At 43.9% G+C, this 19,283-nt stretch overlaps 1 protein-coding gene across 4 annotated transcripts in view; it reads right to left on the minus strand.

Moving 5' to 3' along the window:
* The window catches only part of LRP4 (LDL receptor related protein 4), a 164,193-nt gene that overhangs the window by 72,945 nt on the left and 71,965 nt on the right, over nt 1-19,283 (minus strand). For all 4 annotated transcript variants that reach the window (XM_073604324.1, XM_073604323.1, XM_073604322.1 and 1 more), the window contains exons 2-4: nt 13,015-13,161; nt 11,617-11,733; nt 10,228-10,341 (exon numbers count right to left, since the gene is read on the minus strand). In XM_073604324.1, the coding sequence (XP_073460425.1) occupies nt 10,228-10,341; nt 11,617-11,733; nt 13,015-13,161 (378 nt within the window). The remainder of the gene's footprint in view (nt 1-10,227; nt 10,342-11,616; nt 11,734-13,014; nt 13,162-19,283) is intronic.

Here is a 19,283-nt window from a genome sequence, read left to right on the forward strand (position 1 = left end):
GTGTATTTTTAGTAAAAAATATCTTGATATTTTCAGGGGGTTGGGGGGGGGAGCACTGTCAGGTAGGCTGTACGGGGCCCTGTGATTTCTAACAGCCCACTCAAAACGAATGCGCATTGCATTAAAATAATTTTTAAAAAAAAAAGGGTTTCTAAAAGCCAACTATAACTACTATTCTTAAATACGCCCCCCCCCCTAAAGATTCTACATACCCCAAATTTTTTTTATTATTTAATAAAAAAGTGTGTACTTTTTTTTAATTTTTATTTTATTTTATTTTTTTTATTTTTTTTTAGTCTTCCAGTCACATGATCTTGCATCACCAGCTCCCCTGTGTAAGCACTTAAAAACAGCTGCTCTCTAACACAGGGAAGCCGGAGCTGCTGGATCACGTGACTGGACAAAAAAAAAAAAAAGTAAGTACATACAGTAGTTTTTTTTTATACAGGCTATGTAGGATAGCTGGGAGGAGGGGGGGGGAGGGAACAGTTTTAAGAATGGTTATATTGGTCTTCCCCTTTAAGGCAGCCCACTCATTGGAATTGTCTACCTAAAGCACCAAAAGAGTGCATGTAGCATTTTTCACAGCATATTCATGCGTTGTTGCATGCTGCCTTAACGCACGCCTGTCAGCAGGGTTTGCTGGGGTGCCAGACAGAATGCAAGCCATTGCATTGCACCAATACACATTACTGCAATGCAACAGAAGAAGCCCTACAAAGCCACCCAACCTATGGTTTCGATCTTTACAAATGCTCAGTTTGATGCCAATTCCTACAATTTCTTTTAATAAAAGTTGCTTGACGGCACTGTTTTGTTCGCTCATGTTGAGATGTTGAGCGCATTTGATAACCCATTTTCATGTACCTCCTTCAAAAAAAAAAAAAAAAAAAAAGGGTGCTTGACTCCTAGACCTGCATTGTGGGAAGGGGCATTAAAATACAGCCAGTTGTAGCAGGAAGCAGAACCTGCATATGTAATAAGCACATATGGCTGCCAACATGCACATACAGTATATCGCAAAAGTGAGTACACCCCTCACATTTTTGTAAATATTTTATTATATCTTTTCATGTAGGAGGAAAGGTTTGCTCGGGCCTGCAGCACACCACTCAGCGCCAGATAGATGAATTAATGTCCAAAAATAGGAGCACAGAACTCTAGAATGGAGGAGGTATAAACACTCAGTTTCTACACTAATTGTTCACAAAAAACAGCAGCCGTTTAGAAAGACAAAAAAGTAAAAAAATAGTGTATACAGACAATAAGTAAACATACACTATAAACAGCGCTATTGTTGAGCAAAAAACATATAATTAAAATAATGCGGCCAACAGCGCACACAGGTGTGATAACACAGAGAGAAAAAGAGTCTGTGAGGTGATCAGGAAAATGTCCATAGGTGATGATAAAGCTGAATCACAGTGTGCGCCTTCCACCGGTCAGTAGGACTTCACCATGTGTTAACACTCTCCCCCTAGGGGGTCAAACTCACCAAATATGAAAGTTATAAAAGCCTTCAAGAGAAAAGGGTCTCCTTAGCACATCTCTTTCAGTACCTCTCCAGGGGGTTCAGGGGGGGGTCACAACTCCAAACAGATAAATGCCAACAAAAGAGAAAGTATGCACATAGCGTAATTCTGTTTATTTAGATGATGGGGTTCATCTAAATAAACAGAATTACGCTATGTGCATACTTTCTCTTTTGTTGGCATTTATCTGTTTGGAGTTGTGACCCCCCCCTGAACCCCCTGGAGAGGTACTGAAAGAGATGTGCTAAGGAGACCCTTTTCTCTTGAAGGCTTTTATAACTTTCATATTTGGTGAGTTTGACCCCCTAGGGGGAGAGTGTTAACACATGGTGAAGTCCTACTGACCGGTGGAAGGCGCACACTGTGATTCAGCTTTATCATCACCTATGGACATTTTCCTGATCACCTCACAGACTCTTTTTCTCTCTGTGTTATCACACCTGTGTGCGCTGTTGGCCGCATTATTTTAATTATATGTTTTTTGCTCAACAATAGCGCTGTTTATAGTGTATGTTTACTTATTGTCTGTATACACTATTTTTTTATATCTTTTCATGTGACATCACTGAAGAATTGACACTTTGCTGCAATGTAAAGTAGTGAGTGTACAGCTTGTATAACAGTGTAAATTTGCTGTCCCCTCAAAATAACTCAACACAACCATTAAAGTCTAAACCGCTGGCAACAAAAGTGAGTACACCCCTAAGTGAAAATGTCCAAATTGGGCCCAATTAGCCATTTTCCTTCACTGGTGTCATGCGACTCATTAGTGTTACAAGGTCTCAGGTGTGAATGGGGAGCAGGTGTGTTAAATTTGGTATCATCGCTCTCCCTCTCTCATACTGGTCACTGGAAGTTCAACATGGCACCTCATGGCAAAGAACTCTCTGAGGATCTGAAAAAAAAGAATTGTTGCTCTACATAAAGATGGCCTAGGATATAAGAAGATTGCCAAGACCCCAAAACTGAGCTGCAGCACGGTGGCCAAGACCATACAGCGGTTTAACAGGACAGGTTCCACTCAGAACAGGCCTCACCATGGTCGACCAAAAAAGTTGAGTGCACATGCTCAACGTCATATACTGAGTCTTTGGGAAATAGACATATGAGTGCTGCCAGCATTGCTGCAGAGGTTGAAGGGGTGGGGGTCAGCCTGTCAGTGCTCAGACCATACGCCACACACTGCATCAAATTGGTCTGCATGGCTGTCGTCCCAGAAGGAAGCCTCTTCTAAAGATAATGCACAAGAAAGCCCGCAAACAGTTTGCTGAAGACAAGCAGACTAAAGACATGGATTACTGGAACCATGTCCTGTGGTCTGATGAGACCAAAATGAACTTATTTGGTTCAGATGGTGTCATGTGTGGCGGCAACCAGGTGAGGAGTACAAAGACAAGTGTGTCTTGCCTACAGTCAAGCATGGGGGTGGGAGTGTCATGGTCTGGGGCTGCATAAGTGCTGCCGGTGTCTTGCTGAGAAAGTTCCCTCAGTGGATAAGGACCCCCCCTGTACTGCGCAGGCGCAGCGCCTGCGCAGTACGAACTACTGTCAGCTGCCGGAGATAGCCGAAGCTCAAACTCTTCAATCAGCTGTACACGGCGCCTGCGCCCTAGGTCCAGGTTCCTTCCCCACCATCCAAGTGGACCTAGAGGGGGAATCAAAAAGAGCCGAGCGAAGCAAGGTCATGCCCGAAGTGTGGCGAGCGAAGCGAGCCCGCGAGGGTCCCTCTTACAGGCGCCGTGTACAGCCGATTTTCACCTTCAGCTATTTCTGCTGGATCAGGGGGGTCCTTATCCGCCAAGCGGAACTTTCTCGGCAGAACACCGGCGCTGAGGAGCTACAGTTCATTGAGGGACCCATGAATGCCAACATGTACTGTGACATACTGAAGCAGAGCATGATCCCCTTCCTTCTGAGACTGGGCCGCAGGGCAGTATTCCAACATGATAACGACCCCAAACACACCTCCAAGAAAACCACTGCCTTGCTAAAGAAGCTGAGGGTAAAGATGATTGACTGGCCAAGCATGTCTCCAGACCTAAACCCTATTGAGCATCTGTGGGGCATCTTCAAACGGAAGGTGGAGGAGCTCAAGGTCTCCAACATCCACCAGCTCTGTGATGTCATTATGGAGGAGTGGAAGAGGTCTCCAGTGGCAACCTGTGAAGCTCTGGTGAACTCCATGCCCAAGAGGGTTAAGGCAGTGCTGGAAAATAATGGTGGCCACACAAAATATTGACACTTTGGGCCCAATGTGGACATTTTCACTTAGGGGTGTACTCACTTTTGTTGCCAGCGGTTTAGACATTAATGGCTGCGTGTTGAGTTATTTTGAGGGGACAGGAAATTTACACTGTTATACAAGCTGTACACTCACTACTTTACATTGTAGCAAAGTGTCATTTCTTCAATGTTGTCACATGAAAAGATATAATAAAATATTTACAAAAATGTGAGGGGTGTACTTACTTTTGTGAGATACTGCAAATAGTTGCAAACTGGAATTCATTCTTTCAACCCCAAACCCCCCCCAACATATTGATAGGAATATTCCCTTCCTATTCATTCTCTACACCCAGCTGGGTGAATGAGACATGGCATCTGTTGGGTTGGCACTATGATTTGCGCCAATATGCAGACATCTGCCCCGGGTTTCCCTCTTATTCAGTCCTTGAAGACAAAGTACAGAAACAGCAAAAAAACAGGAAACCTTAACCACCTTACATGACCTTCTACTCTCCAGATCAAATATTTGGTCGGGCAGCCACTACTTCCTCCTGGACATTTCTGGTAAATAAAACTATATTATACAAGCCGGGAATGCGGCCAAAGGTGACAAATTATTCATTTATTCTATCTGCTCTCAGCGAGAAACAGCGGAAGAACAGAAGCAGGAGATTTAGATCTGGGGGAATACATCACAGTGCAATCTTTATACATCACAGTCGCCTTCACAATAGTTCCTTCTTTACATCACATATTCTTCTTATTATTATTATAAAGGATTTATATAGTGCCAACAGTTTGCGCAGAACTTTACAACATGGGGCCAGATGGTACAGTTACAATACAATTCAATACAGGAGGAATAAGCATCACAGCCCCCCATTCACATTGCTTCCCCATTTAAAATCACAGCTCAATCCTTTCTACATCACAGCCCCCCACCCCCCCACCCCCAATCACAGCTCCTCTTTACAATACAGTCCCCCCCCTTGCATTGCAGACCCCATCTTTGCATTGCAGTCCCCTCTTTACATCACATACCCCTCATTTACATCACAGCCCCCACTTTACATTGCAATCCCTCATTTTCACAGAACAGTCTTCCCCCTTTGCAACCCCGTCCCCCCACTTTTACATCACAGTCCCCCACTTTTACATCACAGTCCCACCACCTTTACATCACAGTCCCCTCCCCTTTAACAATGCAGTCCCCTTTACATAATAGCATTCCCTTTACATCAAAGCCCCCACTTTTATATTATAGCACCCCCTGTTACATCTCAGTGCCCTCCCTTTATATAGCCGTCCACTGTTTGCATAGCACCCAGCACTCCCTTCCTTTAAATCCATGTGCTCGTCTCCCCTTCCCCTCCTACCTTTCATAGCAGAGGGTGGGAGGTGTGATTGGTCTGGATGAAGGGTGGACGCTTCCCAACTTCTCCTGTTAACAAGTGGGTGATTGGTTGCTAGATCCGCCTCGTGTCACACCAATCAACTGGCCACTTGGTAACTAGAAAGCGGGGCAGCTCCTGCCCTCCATCCAGACAGATCGCACCTCCCGCCCTCCATCCTGCTACGAAGAGGACGACAACAGCGGGATGAAGAAAGGAAACAAAGGCAGCCAAATAGTGAGGCCCTGGCGGTCTGGATACAACTGGCACTCGGTCCGGGTCCAGACCGCGGTCTGCCATTTAGTGATGTCTGCTGTATACCTTTTATATAATGCTGTTTTCTATTAGCAAGTAAGCCCTCTATAGGTTCTGTATTAAAGCTAAACTCCAGCTTCTCTTCAGTCTTGCACAGTACAGGCTCCTCTCCTGTACAAAAAAAAAATGTGCAGTCTGATTCCACTGTACACGGAGTTTCTTACAGTGTGCATTAGAAGATGCAGCAAATCACATAGAGCAGTTAGACATCCAGCATCATCTACCCCTTTCCTCTCCAGCCTTTCTGACCCTTACCCATCCCTTCCATCCACTGGATTTTATTTAATCCTTTAATCGCGGTAGCTCAGCATCACATTTATTATTACTATTATACAGCATCAACAATTTGAATAGCAGTTAGCACATATAGAGGTTACACAGAGCAATAAAAACTAGGGATGCACAGATTCCAGTACCAGTATCAGTGCCAATACCAAGCATTTGAGCAAGTATTGGTACCCTCCCAAATGCTCCCGATCCTGAAACTGATACTTTGCGTTGCGATTTGCGTCAATACAAAATGAATGGGCGCAATTTGCACTGCAAAGAGTTGCATACGATTTGAACAGGAATGTGGTGCGAATCCTGTCCGAATCGCATGCGATTTCCCCCACCGCCTGTGTGTGTACAAAGAGATTAAAGTGCCATCTAGTCAGGTTAAAGAATGTTAGAACTCACAGTACATATCTGATAGCAAATCAGAGCTGCTGGAGGAGATGAAGAGGTGGTCCGCCCCCAAGCTGACATCACTTCCACCCTATACCCACGGGTCCTGGAGCTTCTCTTCCAGCCCTGTGAGTACCTCCAGCAGCCCTGATCTGCTACCAGATATGTTCTAACATTGTTTAACCTGACTAGATGGCACTTCAGTCCCTTTGTATACACACACAAAGCGGTGGGGGAAATCGAATGTGATTTGTACAGAAATCGCACTGCATTCCTGTTCAAATCGCATTTGATTCTTTCCACCAAATTTTTTTTTTTTATTGATGCATATCGCACCGCAAAGTATTGGTACTCAGTATTGGCGAGTACTTGACCAAAAGTATCGTTACTCGTATTTGCCAATTTTAAAAAAACGCTAATCGGTGCAACCCTAGTGAAAACCTTGTATGAATGGTCTAAAGAGCACCAGACCAAAGATCCCAAGAGTCCAAAATCATTAGTCCATTTTATAAGAAAGCCAAATTGTTCCAGGGGCCCACAACATCCCCCTTCGACAGAGCTTATATATGGAAAGTAGCAGAGAGGACCCAATGCAGAATAGCCAGGATTTCTTTATTTGTGGTGTAATCACTGAAAAATTCCAGGGCTGATGAGACCAGAAGGGAATATGGAATATGTGACGTCTCAACAGTCCCGGAAGATTGCAGCGATTACATCACTAGCCCATTGGTCCAATGTCCACTGACAGCCCAGCAACTGACACCCTTGAAGATTCGTTGTACCTTCCATTATGTCATTATGTCAGTATGATGGACACCTTAGCACTAAGGCCAAGTACCAGGTATGACACGGTAGGTCGTAGTGGCCCAAACAGGCAAACAAAATCAAACCTGCGTCTCCTGGTAGTTGACCCTGGGGAAACTAAAAGGACTCCCCTGGCAAGTCAGCAGTAGACGCTGACTCAGTGTCCTCACATCCAATGTAGGGCTTGGTCCCCTACATCCATCTTGATGACAAAAAGGACCTTAGATTGTTGCACAGTGAAGAAAAGGCTGTGGGGGACTGGTCTAGCAGCACTGGGATGCCTGCGGAGGCCGAGGATCTGCTAAGTAAAAGTGTCTTACTTGGTTCCCTAAACACTAATGAGCCGTTAACCCTTGCAGGGTGAGCACGGCCCCACTGCAAGGGGGGACTTTTAGTTCCCCAAGGTTCAGCTTTAAGGAATTAAAACTACTTTTACAAATAAAAGATGGTTTCAAAGATTGATTCTCAAAAAAATTATAAAAAAATATACAGTCAGGTCCATAACTATTGGGACATTGACACAATTCTAATCTTTTTGGCTCTATACACCACCACAATGGATTTGAAATGAAACAAACAAGATGTGCTTTTAACTGCAGACTTTCAGCTTTAATTTGAGGGTATTTACAGCCAAATCAGGTGAACGGTGTACAAATTACAACAGTTTGTATATGTGCCTCACACTTTAAGGAACCAAAAGTAATGGGACAGATTAACAATCATCCAAACTTTCACTTTTTAATACTTGGTTGCAAATCCTTTGCAGTCAATTACAGCCTGAAGTCTGGAACGCATAAACATCACCAGACGCTGGGTTTCATCCCTGGTGATGCTCTGCCAGGCCTCTACTGCAACTGTCTTCAGTTCCTGCTTGTTCTTGGGGCATTTTCCCTTCAGTTTTGTCTTCAGCAAGTGAAATGCATGCTCAAATCGGATTCAGGTCAGGTGATTGACTTGGCCATTGCATAACATTCCACTTCTTTCCCTAAAAAAACTCTTTGGTTGCTTTCGCAGTATGCTTCGGGTCATTGTCCATCTGCACTGTGAAGCACCGTCCAATGAGTTCTGAAGCATTTCGCTGAATATGAGCAGATAATATTGCCTGAAACACTTCAGAATTCATCCTGCTGCTTTTGTCAGCAGTCACATCATCAATAAATACAAAAGAACCAGTTCCATTGGCAGCCATACAAGCCCACGCCATGACACTACCACCACCATGCTTCACTGATGAGGTGGTATGCTTTGGATCATGAGCAGTTCCTTTCCTTCTCCATACTCTTCTCTTCCCATCACTCTGGTACAAGTTGATCTTGGTCTCATCTGTCCATAGGATGTTGTTCCAGAACTGTGAAGGCTTTTTTTAGATGTTGTTTGGTAAACTCTAATCTGGCCTTCCTGTTTTTGAGGCTCACCAATGGTTTACATCTTGTGGTGAACCCTCTGTATTCACTCTGGTGAAGTCTTCTCTTGATTGTTGACTTTGACACACATACACCTAGCTCCTGGAGAGTGTTCTTGATCTGGCCAACTGTTGTGAAGGGTGTTTTCTTCACCAGGGAAAGAATTCTTCGGTCATCCACCACAGTTGTTTTCCGTGGTCTTCCGGGTCTTTTGGTGTTGCTGAGCTCACCGGTGCGTTCTTTCTTTTTAAGGATGTTCCAAACAGTTGATCTGGCCACACGTAATGTTTTTGCTATCTCTCTGATGGGTTTGTTTTGTTTTTTCAGCCTAATGATGGCTTGCTTCACTGATAGTGACAGCTCTTTGGATCTCATATTGAGAGTTGATAGCAACAGATTCCAAATGCAAATAGCACACTTAAAATTAACTCTGGACCTTTTATCTGCTCTTTGTAAATGGGATAATGAGGGAATAACACACACCTGGCCATGGAACAGCTGAGCAGCCAATTGTCCCATTACTTTAGGTCCCTTAAAAAGTGGGAGGCACATGTACAAACTGTTGTAATTCCTACACCGTTCACCTGATTTGGATGTAAATACCCTCAAATTAAAGCTGAAAGCCTGCAGTTAAAGCACATCTTGTTTGTTTCATTTCAGATCCATTGTGGTGGTGTATAGAGCCAAAAAGATTAGAATTGTGTCGATTATCCCAATATTTATGGACCTGACTGTATATAAATGTAAGTTTTTTACTGTAATCAAAAGTAAAACTGCACTCCAGCACCAGCCCAAAAACAGAAAGCACAAGCATCAGTAGTCTCTCTGCAGCAGCAAGACCCCGCAGAGAGATCACAGTTTTCATACACGTTGCAGCCTGTATTTTGGGTGTGGGGCTGGTTAGGGGAGCAATTTGATCATTTTTTACAATTAAACTTAGATTTTTACTTTTTGCACACTGAAATATATATTTCTGATAATTGTTTAAGCTTTAAGTGGGGTCATCAGCGATACTACATTGGCCACCATTAGATATGTGCATAACGGAAAAATGTGTTTTGTTTCAGATAGATTCATTATGTTACCAATTTTCTAACAAATTCAACATTTTTGGAACAACTCGAATTCAGATCGGTTGAAAAATTGACCAATTTGAATTCTATGTGAAGAATAGCTGATTCTTAAGGAGTGGGCCAGAAAGGCAGGTCAGGAAAAGAGAGAAAGGGGGGGGCGAATTGCCCCACCCTCCTGAACCATACTAGGCCACATGCCCTCAACCCCCCCCCCCCCCCCCCAAGCACCTTGTCCCCACGTTGATATGTGGTGGTTGTGGGGGTCTGCGGGTGGGCTTATCGGAATCTGGAAGCCCACTGACAACTGATGAGTCATCGGTTGTTAAGGACGCAGCTGCCGGCTTCTTTGTACAGGATTCGAAGCGGTCGATCCTTTTTTGACCGATCTGAATTCAAATCGTTCCGAAAATTTAAAATTGATTAGAAAGCAAATATACAAAACGAAAATTACGAATTTCAATTCATTACTATTTCATTCGGAGATCCAAATCACCAAAAATTTGTCCGGATATATATATACGGACCTAAAACGAATCGCACATGTCTAGCCACTATCTACATCTCCTCTTCCTTTGACCAGGCATCCTGTAGATGCTGGATTTGGAAAGGACTGACTGAGGGATGCAGTAAAGCTGACACTGAAACAGGTCCAAATGGAAGGTATCCAATCACACTGCAGCTTCTTTATGATAGTCGTTCATAATTCTAATTTGGTTCTCATTATTTGGCGAGGTTTTTTTTATTTTTCTTTATTGGTTCCCCATCTGCAGGAGTCTCTATAGTTCAGGCAGGAATTGCACATCTAACAGCAACTTACCGCATTGTTCATCGCTGTTGTCCCCACAATCGTTGTCACCATCACAGTGCCACAGGCTGCGGATACAATATCCATTCTGACAGGAGAACTCGTCTTCCTCACACTCTCGAGGAGCTACAATTCCAAACATGCCACATAAAGTAAGAATTAAAAAAAAAACAAAAAAAAAAAACAGCATATTCCTTATCCCAAACTAACCTAGATTCCATTCATTTAGTCATTATTCAGAAATAAATTCAGATGTAAAATTCAGTGCATGTTAGTTGCGGTCATGTGCCCTGCTCTGTGCACAGTACATCTCCCATAGTCCATATCTGGAGACAGCAAGAGAGGGTGGCTACGTTCCTACACACAGTGGACCATGGAGAACAAAACATGTAGCTACCCTCTCCCAGGAATCAAAGTTTGCATGCGATCTTTATGGAGGGATCTGGGGTCAATAAGACTCCAAATTTTTCCTCTGCACTTAAAATAATTCAAAACACCAAGATCCACGTTTTTTAATGCTTTTGAGTTTTTAAAAATGGTGCCATTTACATCCAGGTAAACTGGAAGTGATGACAGGTCATTGCTTCCAGGTTACCATAGCGGAAAGCTGGTCAAAGCTGATCCCGACTTTGGCTGTCCGACCAGCAGATCCCGCTGCTTGTAATAGCAAATATGAGCAGCTAGTTAGCCGCTCTGATTGCCATTACAAGAGAGCCAACCGCTCTTGGAATCTGATAGCAATAGAGGGATAGAAATACTTGCAGTACTTATACATGCAGATGCCAACAATACAGGTTTCTATCGGAGTTTGCTGGGACTTTCCAGGGCAGTAGAGGGGACAGCAAGCAGGGTAAATTTAGGCACCAGAGAGTACCTAGTATGGAATAGAGAATAGATTTGGGTTTTTAATTTAACAGATTTTCTTTAATCTCCACTTTATTATAAAGCAGGCCATTTGTTGACTTACAACACTGAGCTCATTAACTTCCATCGAAGAGATGAGTGCTGGTTAAAGCCTTCTAGGGAGGATGATGTGGTGTCCGTAGGACTTTCCTTCTTGGTTTAAAAGGGTTCATAGGCAGTGAGGGAATTCCAGGGAGTGGAAATGAAATTCTTTATATGTACAGTATACAATTGTGGATTTGGGCTCCACAATGTTTGTATCTTATTAATCTGGGGAAGGTGGAGACCTACAGTAGATAATCAAGCTAAATAGGTGAGTATCACCTTCCCTGGCAGCTATTGTCTCAACTCAGCCAGTTTAATTTCAGGCCTTACAAAGCCTAAAGCTCCGCTGTGCAACTTTGTAAGCCAGGGACCACCAAACAACCCCCTAGACGTACCTATAGGCCACATCTTTTTTTTCCGTTGCCCAAAACTGGTCAAAAAAAGAACACTCACGACAGTCATGCTCATCAGAATCGTCCTCACAGTCATTGTCCCCATCGCACACCCAAGAGCGCCGAATGCACTTCCCATTATCGCAGTGAAAGTCCAGTGGTGAGCAGGTAGGTAGCACTAAATAAGAAAAAAAAAAATGTAATTGTGTAATAATTAATGAGTATATGTTTATGTTCCACATATCAGGGTCACCACTTCAAGTGGACCCACCATCAAAATGCATACTTCACATCAGTTTAACAGATAAAGGCCCCCAGCCAAAACATTCAGTGGAGCCCAAAGGTGACCCTGCATGTCTCATTAAAGAGAACCTGTCACCTAAAGATCATCACTTAGGAGACAAAAAGTCCTGTATGTGATGAAAAAAATAATAAAAGTAAAATAAATAAATAAAATTATACACCCAAGCACATAACAACACCCCCCCCCCCCCCCCCCCCATTGTAGTGTGTTTTGAGAACGCAAGCAGAATCACAGCGATTTTGCTACAATCCCAAAACACCCAGCTATTAAATGGAGCCTTACACACAAAATGAATTTTAAAAACAAGCCCTGGCTGAGTTCTCCGTAGTTTCAGGCACTGTGAAGTAATTCATTCTTAAAACAGAAGTCAAACAGCCAAATCACACAATCAAATCAACCATCTAAAAAAGTTACCCTCTTTGTTACCACACCATAAAGCCTCCTGTAACTCCCCCTTCCTCTGCAGCCCGTGACCACTGACAAATTATACACCCAAGCACATAACCCCCCCACCCCTCAAATATACACTTGTACGAACATAAACACATGCGTTGGGGGCACCTACATGTGAAAACGTTGATTGCCATACACATTATGTATCGCCGCACACGCCGGAATGAGAGAAATAATTCCAGCACAAGACCTCCTCCGTATCACTAAACTGATACCTATAGGGGGGCTTTTAACACATCGTCAATAGAAAATATAGGGTACTGAAATTTGTAACCATTTCACGGGTGCACGCAAGTTTAAGATTTGACATTTCGCATATCGATTTACTCGGCGCAACCTACCAAAAATTTGGTTATTTGGTTAGTGTATTGCCTTTGCCCTAAACTTCAATTAGTGTGTTTTTTGCTGAAATCTTGCATTTCCTAGACCTTTGTAGTAATAAAACAGGACAGAATAAAAAAAATGGAACTACCACTATTTTATTCTCTAGGGTGTCGGCTTTCAGAAAATATATAATGTTTGGGGGTTTTGTGTAATCTTCATGTCTAAAATGATTTCTTTTAAACATGTGTACAAAAAAAAAAAAAAAATGCAAATGGCGGCTCTGGCAGCGAAAGTTAAGAGGAAGACAGACAAAGTGGTCTACATTTTCTGCAGAAATGTTTGGAAATGTTGGAAATATCACACATTTAGAAAACTTACTGCAACCATCTTCATCGCTATGGTCCCCGCAGTCATTATCTCCGTCACATTGCCACTGCGCAGGTATACACGTACATTCTCCAAACGCACTGACCGCACACGTAAAGTGGTTACGCCCGCAGGCACACTCTGAAGCTCTAGATAAACCTGAGAAGAGAGAAGGAAGGCCTAGTTGGTCAGAATGAAATGAATGGTCGTTTATTTATTATTACACTATAATAGTAGTATCCAGAGTAATTAGACAAACAAGCTGAATTTTTTTTTTTTAATGTATTTAGAAATTCTAAAGCAGACCTATACATAAAACTTACATGTCCTGGAGAATACACTGCCCTAGACTCCCCACAGTGTTGGTCGTGTGACTGTTGTCTCTCCCTACAGAAACACTGTTCCCCACTCCTCCACCCCCATCCCTTCTCCAAACAAACTAGCTGTACACTGCACTGTCGTGTTATCTCTCCCCTATGAAGACCAGAAGTTCAGGGAAGCAGCACTTAACGTTGAAATTGCAAGGGAGGAGGTAAGAATTTTACTGCAGAATATTTTATTGTGCTCAATCTGTTAAGTTAAAAATGCTGAGGGTTTAATAAGGGAAGAGCAGTAAATGTGAACCTCTAAGATTTGGTGACCGAGTTGATAGAACTGATCACAGAACTGGGGCTAAGCTATGAACATTAATACTTTCACATTCTTAAAGATCCATTCACACCTGGGCGTTTTGGGATCGCTGCAGAATCCCTGCAATTCTGTGTGTGATCTCAAAATGCACTACAAAAAGCAGGTTCCATTATATTCAATGGCATCTAAAAACACGGTGCAGTTTTGCCGTAATTGTCGTGGCACATTGCATCGCGTGAAGCTTGTCGCCCAAAAAGGAGCAGGCGCTTCTTCTGGGCGACATGCTTCACGCGATGCAATTTGCCACAATTGCCGCATGATTCAATTGCGGCAAAACCGCACCGTGTTTTAAGTTCCAATTGAAAATAACAGCACCCACGTTTTGCTATTGTAGTGCGTTTTGAGAATGCAAGCAGAATCACAGCGATTCTGCCACAACCCCAAAACACCCAGCTGGTAATGGAGCCTTACACACAAAAAATGAATTTAAAAAACAAGCCCTCGCCGAGTTCTCCGTAGTTTCAGGCACTGTGGAGTAATTCATTCTTAAAAAAAAAAAGTCAAACAGCCAAATCACACAATCAAATCAACCATCTAAAAAAATGTTACCCTCTTTGTTAGAGCACCAAGACCATAAAGCCTCCTGTAACTCCCCCTTCCTCTGCAGCCTGTGACCACTGACATACACTGCAAGAGACCTGGAACAGTGTAGCTTTGGTGTCTAGTTTTGCATTAAAGCTGATTTCTGGGAATTCAGCTCCTTTGTAAAAACCGAAGACACCCTATGAGTTAAGTTCGAGGGGGTGAATGACGTCTCCTGGACTTATTTCATTTTACGTCTGACAGTTTTATTGCACTCCTGGAAGACAGCCATCGCTATATTTCTGGAAGCCCAAGGCTGATGCCTCGGGTCTAAGCATCTTCAACATTAGAGTCAGTGCAGCTGCTATGCCTGCCCCTCCCCATCCTCCTGGCCATTCACAGAAGCCTTTGTATTATTTAAACTCATCCACAAAATACAAAGGCTGCTTTGAATGGGCATCAAAGAGGAGGTACATCGCTCTCCTACCACAACCCTGATGGTCAGTGTATGCTATGGCAGAGCCATAAAACCTGTCAGATATAACTAATAGAGATAGGATCAGGAGATGTCATGCACCTCCTTGGACTTAATGAAGTTGTAAAGGCAGAAGGTTTTTAATCTTCATGCTTTCTATTTATATTTATGGGATAAATAACTTTACTATAATAATCTGTGCGTATACTTGTGCAGTGTAATCATATTCCCCCTTTAACCACAAAGTCAATTTCCTCCAGAAGAAGCCTGCCCATACAAGGACAATAGACAATCTACTGCCTCATTCACCTTTAAAGACAAATTCCAGGTATGGATATTTTATACATAGTTACATTTGCCTAGCTTGAACCAATGTAACCATGTACATACACCATACCTGTTCAATGCCCCTGGAAGCCGGTAATAACCGAAGTGGACACAGCTACTACAGTGATCTCCAAAGGCTTCTGGGTCCTGTGCTGAGCGGTCAGCCTTCTGCATTCCCAACACAGGTCGAGCGCTGAGCATGGGCCCCAGTCAGGGAACGCTTTGCATTTTGTTGAATAAATGCAAAGTGTTCTCTGATTGGACAAGGTCGAGAGTATGACGTCACCACCCTGCCTATCCACCTCATGCAAATCAGAACATTTTTTTGCATTTATTCAGAAAATGCAAAGCATTCTCTGGATGGCACCCGCGTCATGTGGTTGACCTCCTATGTTCAGAATACATCAGGTCAGCCGTTAAGCACAGGACCCAGAAGCAAGTGGAGATTACTTGGGTTGCGGTATCTACTTTGTGATTTCCAGCTTTCAGCAGCATCGGCCATGTATTGTATATGCATAGCTACTATGTAAAAAATGCCATACCTGAAATTCCTCTTTAAGAAGACCCTGTCAACAGCCCATTCATTTTAACTACAACTTTCCCTTTTAAGTGTATTTATTGCATTTTATTCTTGTTCTTTACCTGTAAAAGCCTGTGTTTTGACTGGACATCAAAAAGCTCTTATGCCGCGTACACACGATCAGACATTGGCTCAAACTTGTCTTGCATACACACGGTCACACAAATGTTGTCGGAAATTCTGAACGTCAAGAACGCGGTGACGTACAACACGTACGACGAGCCGAGAAAAATGAACTTCAATAGCCAGTGCGGCTCTTCTGCTTGATTCCCAGGTCGGAATTTCCAACAAGCTCCCATCGAACATTTGTTGTCGGAAATTCCGACCGCGTGTGCGCGGCATTAGGCTTCTGCTGGGTGCCACCATCTTGGATGCGATATCCCCAGCCCCAGCAGAATCAGAGCGGTCGCTCATGTGACACTCTATAGCACATGTGTCAAACACAAGGCCCGTGGGCCAAATCAGGCCCTCTAGGTCATCTCATGTGGCCCTTGCATCTCTCCTGCAGCTGCAGGAGAGCTCCAGCCCTTCTCTAGTCCTCCTCCAGACCCTGCACTTTCTGCTTCCCAGCAAAGCCCCCAGCTTCTTCCCAGCAGCAGAAGGTAAAGAGGGGTGCACTGTGATGGAAGGGAGGGTGGGGGATTCTTGATTGCTGATGGTGGGGGTGCTCTGGACATCTAGTCTTGGATACAACCGGCCCTTTGAGGGCAACCACAATGCTGATGTGGCCCGAGATTAAATTGGAGTTGGACACCCCTGCTCTATAGTATTTACCGTCAGTGCTTCCTCGTCTGCTATATAATGGTTACATAGGGAGGTGAGGGACAAGAGCTAGGCCAGCAGAAGAAGAGAGGGCTATGATGTGCAAGGAGTGAGGGAGCTGTTCTAGGGGATGTGCTGGAGTTTCTAGCAAGTTCAGGGGCACACTGCTAGGGAATAAAAAAAAATTATTGTTGATGTCAAGAAAAAAAAAAAAAAAAAAAAAAAAAAAAGCTGCAATGAAAATATGATTACCCTGTGCTTAGCATGCAATCTTTTTATGTTGGTGACAGGGTCTCTTTAGGCCAAACTCTAAAAATGCTAGGGAACACATTTGCTAAATAGTCATGCCGGATCTTTCCTCCAGCCATCTTCAAAGGCCTCTGAAATTTACAAGAGGTGGCAAATCGTGCTATGTAATACAATCCCAGAGCCAGAGGATCAATGCCTCTGAAATACATGACATCACGCTTGTGCCATAAACACTGTGTAATAAAACGCACAGAACTGGAGACGGCCAGGCTTAGATCACACTCGGATTTCCGCACCAGGCTGGGCCAACGTGGTTCTCCAGCTGTTGGTGAACTGCAAGTTGCTGACACATAACTCTGGTGTGTTATGTAAAGCTGGCCATAGATTTTAGAAGGAGGTCAGACCTGCAGAGATCATCCCCTTCCCGTCAGGCAAAAAACCCCCCCCCCAGAGAGCCCGGATCCTGGAAACGTTTTCTGCTGAACACACAAGTTTATGTCAATGGAGAGGAAGGATGAATGGCTTACTGGGGAGGCAAGAGCTATGGGTGAGCTAGGCCTTTCTGTTCCCCCGACAGGTTGGTTAGCAGTATCTTTTGCCATAATGGGGGGGGAATATTCACCCCAAGGGCCCCTTGGTCAGGTTTGTCGACACCCACCATTTTAACTATTGTCCAAGCACAAACACTTATACACTATCTATAGACAGACACCATGGGGTCGATTTAGTAAAACAGGAGAGTGAAAAACCTGGTGCAGCTCTACATAGAAACCAATCAGCTTCCAGGTTTTATTTATTTGTCAAAGCTTAAAGTGTTACTAAACCCAGGACCCTGCATTCACTATATCTGGTCTCCCACAGTACACAGAATTTCAATTATTTTAATAAATATAAACTGCTAAATACCTTTTCTGATCAGCAGTATATAGCAATCATAGAACATCTATCAGTGTCTGGTTAATTCTTGTAGGAGGAGTTTTCATTCTCCTCTGACCGTCCTATGAGGCAAGACCCCTGAACCTCTGTCTGGACAGTGCCGATTGGCCCCGTGCTGATCACATGCACCCTCACAAGAAAAAAAAAAAAAAAAAAAAAACACAACTCTAGTAATACACACCAAACTGAGCATGTGCAGAGTCTCTGTTCTAATCGAGAGATGGTTTGGGAACAGTGGAAGGAGGAGGAGAAGGATGAAACCGCCTTTTTAGAGAATGCAGAGGGTTAACCCCTTAGGTTTCACAGTGAGTATAACAAGCATGGTTTACTGCATATACAGAGTGATTTTACTGCAGTGTGTTTAGGAACACTTTAATGAAAACACGCTAAAATTAGAACCCGATTGGAAAATCTGGTGCAGCTGTGCATGGTAGCCACTCTCCAGTTTGAATCCTTTCACACGGGCGGCCTGCTCAGTGGACTCTGCTCTGCTCAGCGGGGGATCGCTCCGCTGAGCAGGCGGATGACAGGTCCGTCTCCGCTCATTGTGCAGAGCGGAGATGGACAGAGTCTTGCTCTCCTTTATAGGGAAATCAAATGATTATTCGATCCGCCAGACGGATGGAAAATAGGGTCACAGGATCGGAGCAGATAGCAGCGGATGTCAGCGGGCATGTCACCGTTGACATCTGCCGCTCCATAGGGGTGAATGGAGGGTGCGATCAGGTCTGCCTGAAAAACCTGATCGCCCGTGTAAAAAAGGACCCTTTCAGTAAATCAACCCCATAGTATAAATGGGCTCATGAATGGCTATACTGACACCACCATGCTTGACAAGCTTCAATTGTGAGATCAGGTTGAAAAAAAAATTTAAAAAAAATCAGCCGAAGAGTGATTGCGTCCAAATCAGATGCAGTCACTGTTCAGGTATACGGACAGCCAGCGATGTCCGCTGTGAGAAAAATAGCCAGCAGCAGGAGAATTGTCCAATCAGGTTAATGTAGATGGGGGAATACATGGAATATATCAACCTGAGAAATCTTCAAGTGTATGACCAGCTTTAAGCGGTTGTAAACCTCAAACATGAAATATGAACAAAGCATATCCCTCTATAGTGTGCACTTGTCTCAGCTCTGTTCCTGTGTGAAGGGAGGCTTGTCCCTTCCCTCCAATCAGCTCTCAGGGCTCTCCTCACTGAGCTCTGCAAAGTGTAATTTCAGCCCTCTGCCCCCTTTTTTTCTGATCTCATAGACAAGCATTATAAATTCACTTTGAATAGATTTAGAAAAGAGAAGAGAAAAGACCGCAGATAAACAGTTACAATGTATGTAGAAAGATGTATTTCAATTCGGTCCATTCATTTAACCCTAAGTATGGCAGTGTATTTCAATATGTGACGCAAGACCTGCTTTGTGTGTCGCTCAGGCTCTATTGGTGGAGGTGCAAGTCCTATGACATCCACCGCTGGGAGTGCCGGTTCGGGAGGGAGTTCGTCCCCGCTCTTGCAATGGCTCAGAGTGAAGAGGAAGTCCTCCTATGGCCGCACATCCATGACATCCCTGAGGTGTTTGTGTGGCAACCTCAGCCTGGACTCCGACCAGGCCATGCCCCCAATGCGTTTCACTACACCCCTCAGAGCTTAGTCATGGGGATGATGTAGCCCCAGGAAGGTGTGTTATTGACACCCCAGGGTGTAATTTAACCCAGAAGATTGCGGGCACTGAACTGCGGTGTGACAAG

Source organism: Aquarana catesbeiana, linkage group LG11 (assembly GCF_042186555.1).
Source record: "Aquarana catesbeiana isolate 2022-GZ linkage group LG11, ASM4218655v1, whole genome shotgun sequence".
NCBI lineage: Eukaryota > Metazoa > Chordata > Amphibia > Anura > Ranidae > Aquarana > Aquarana catesbeiana.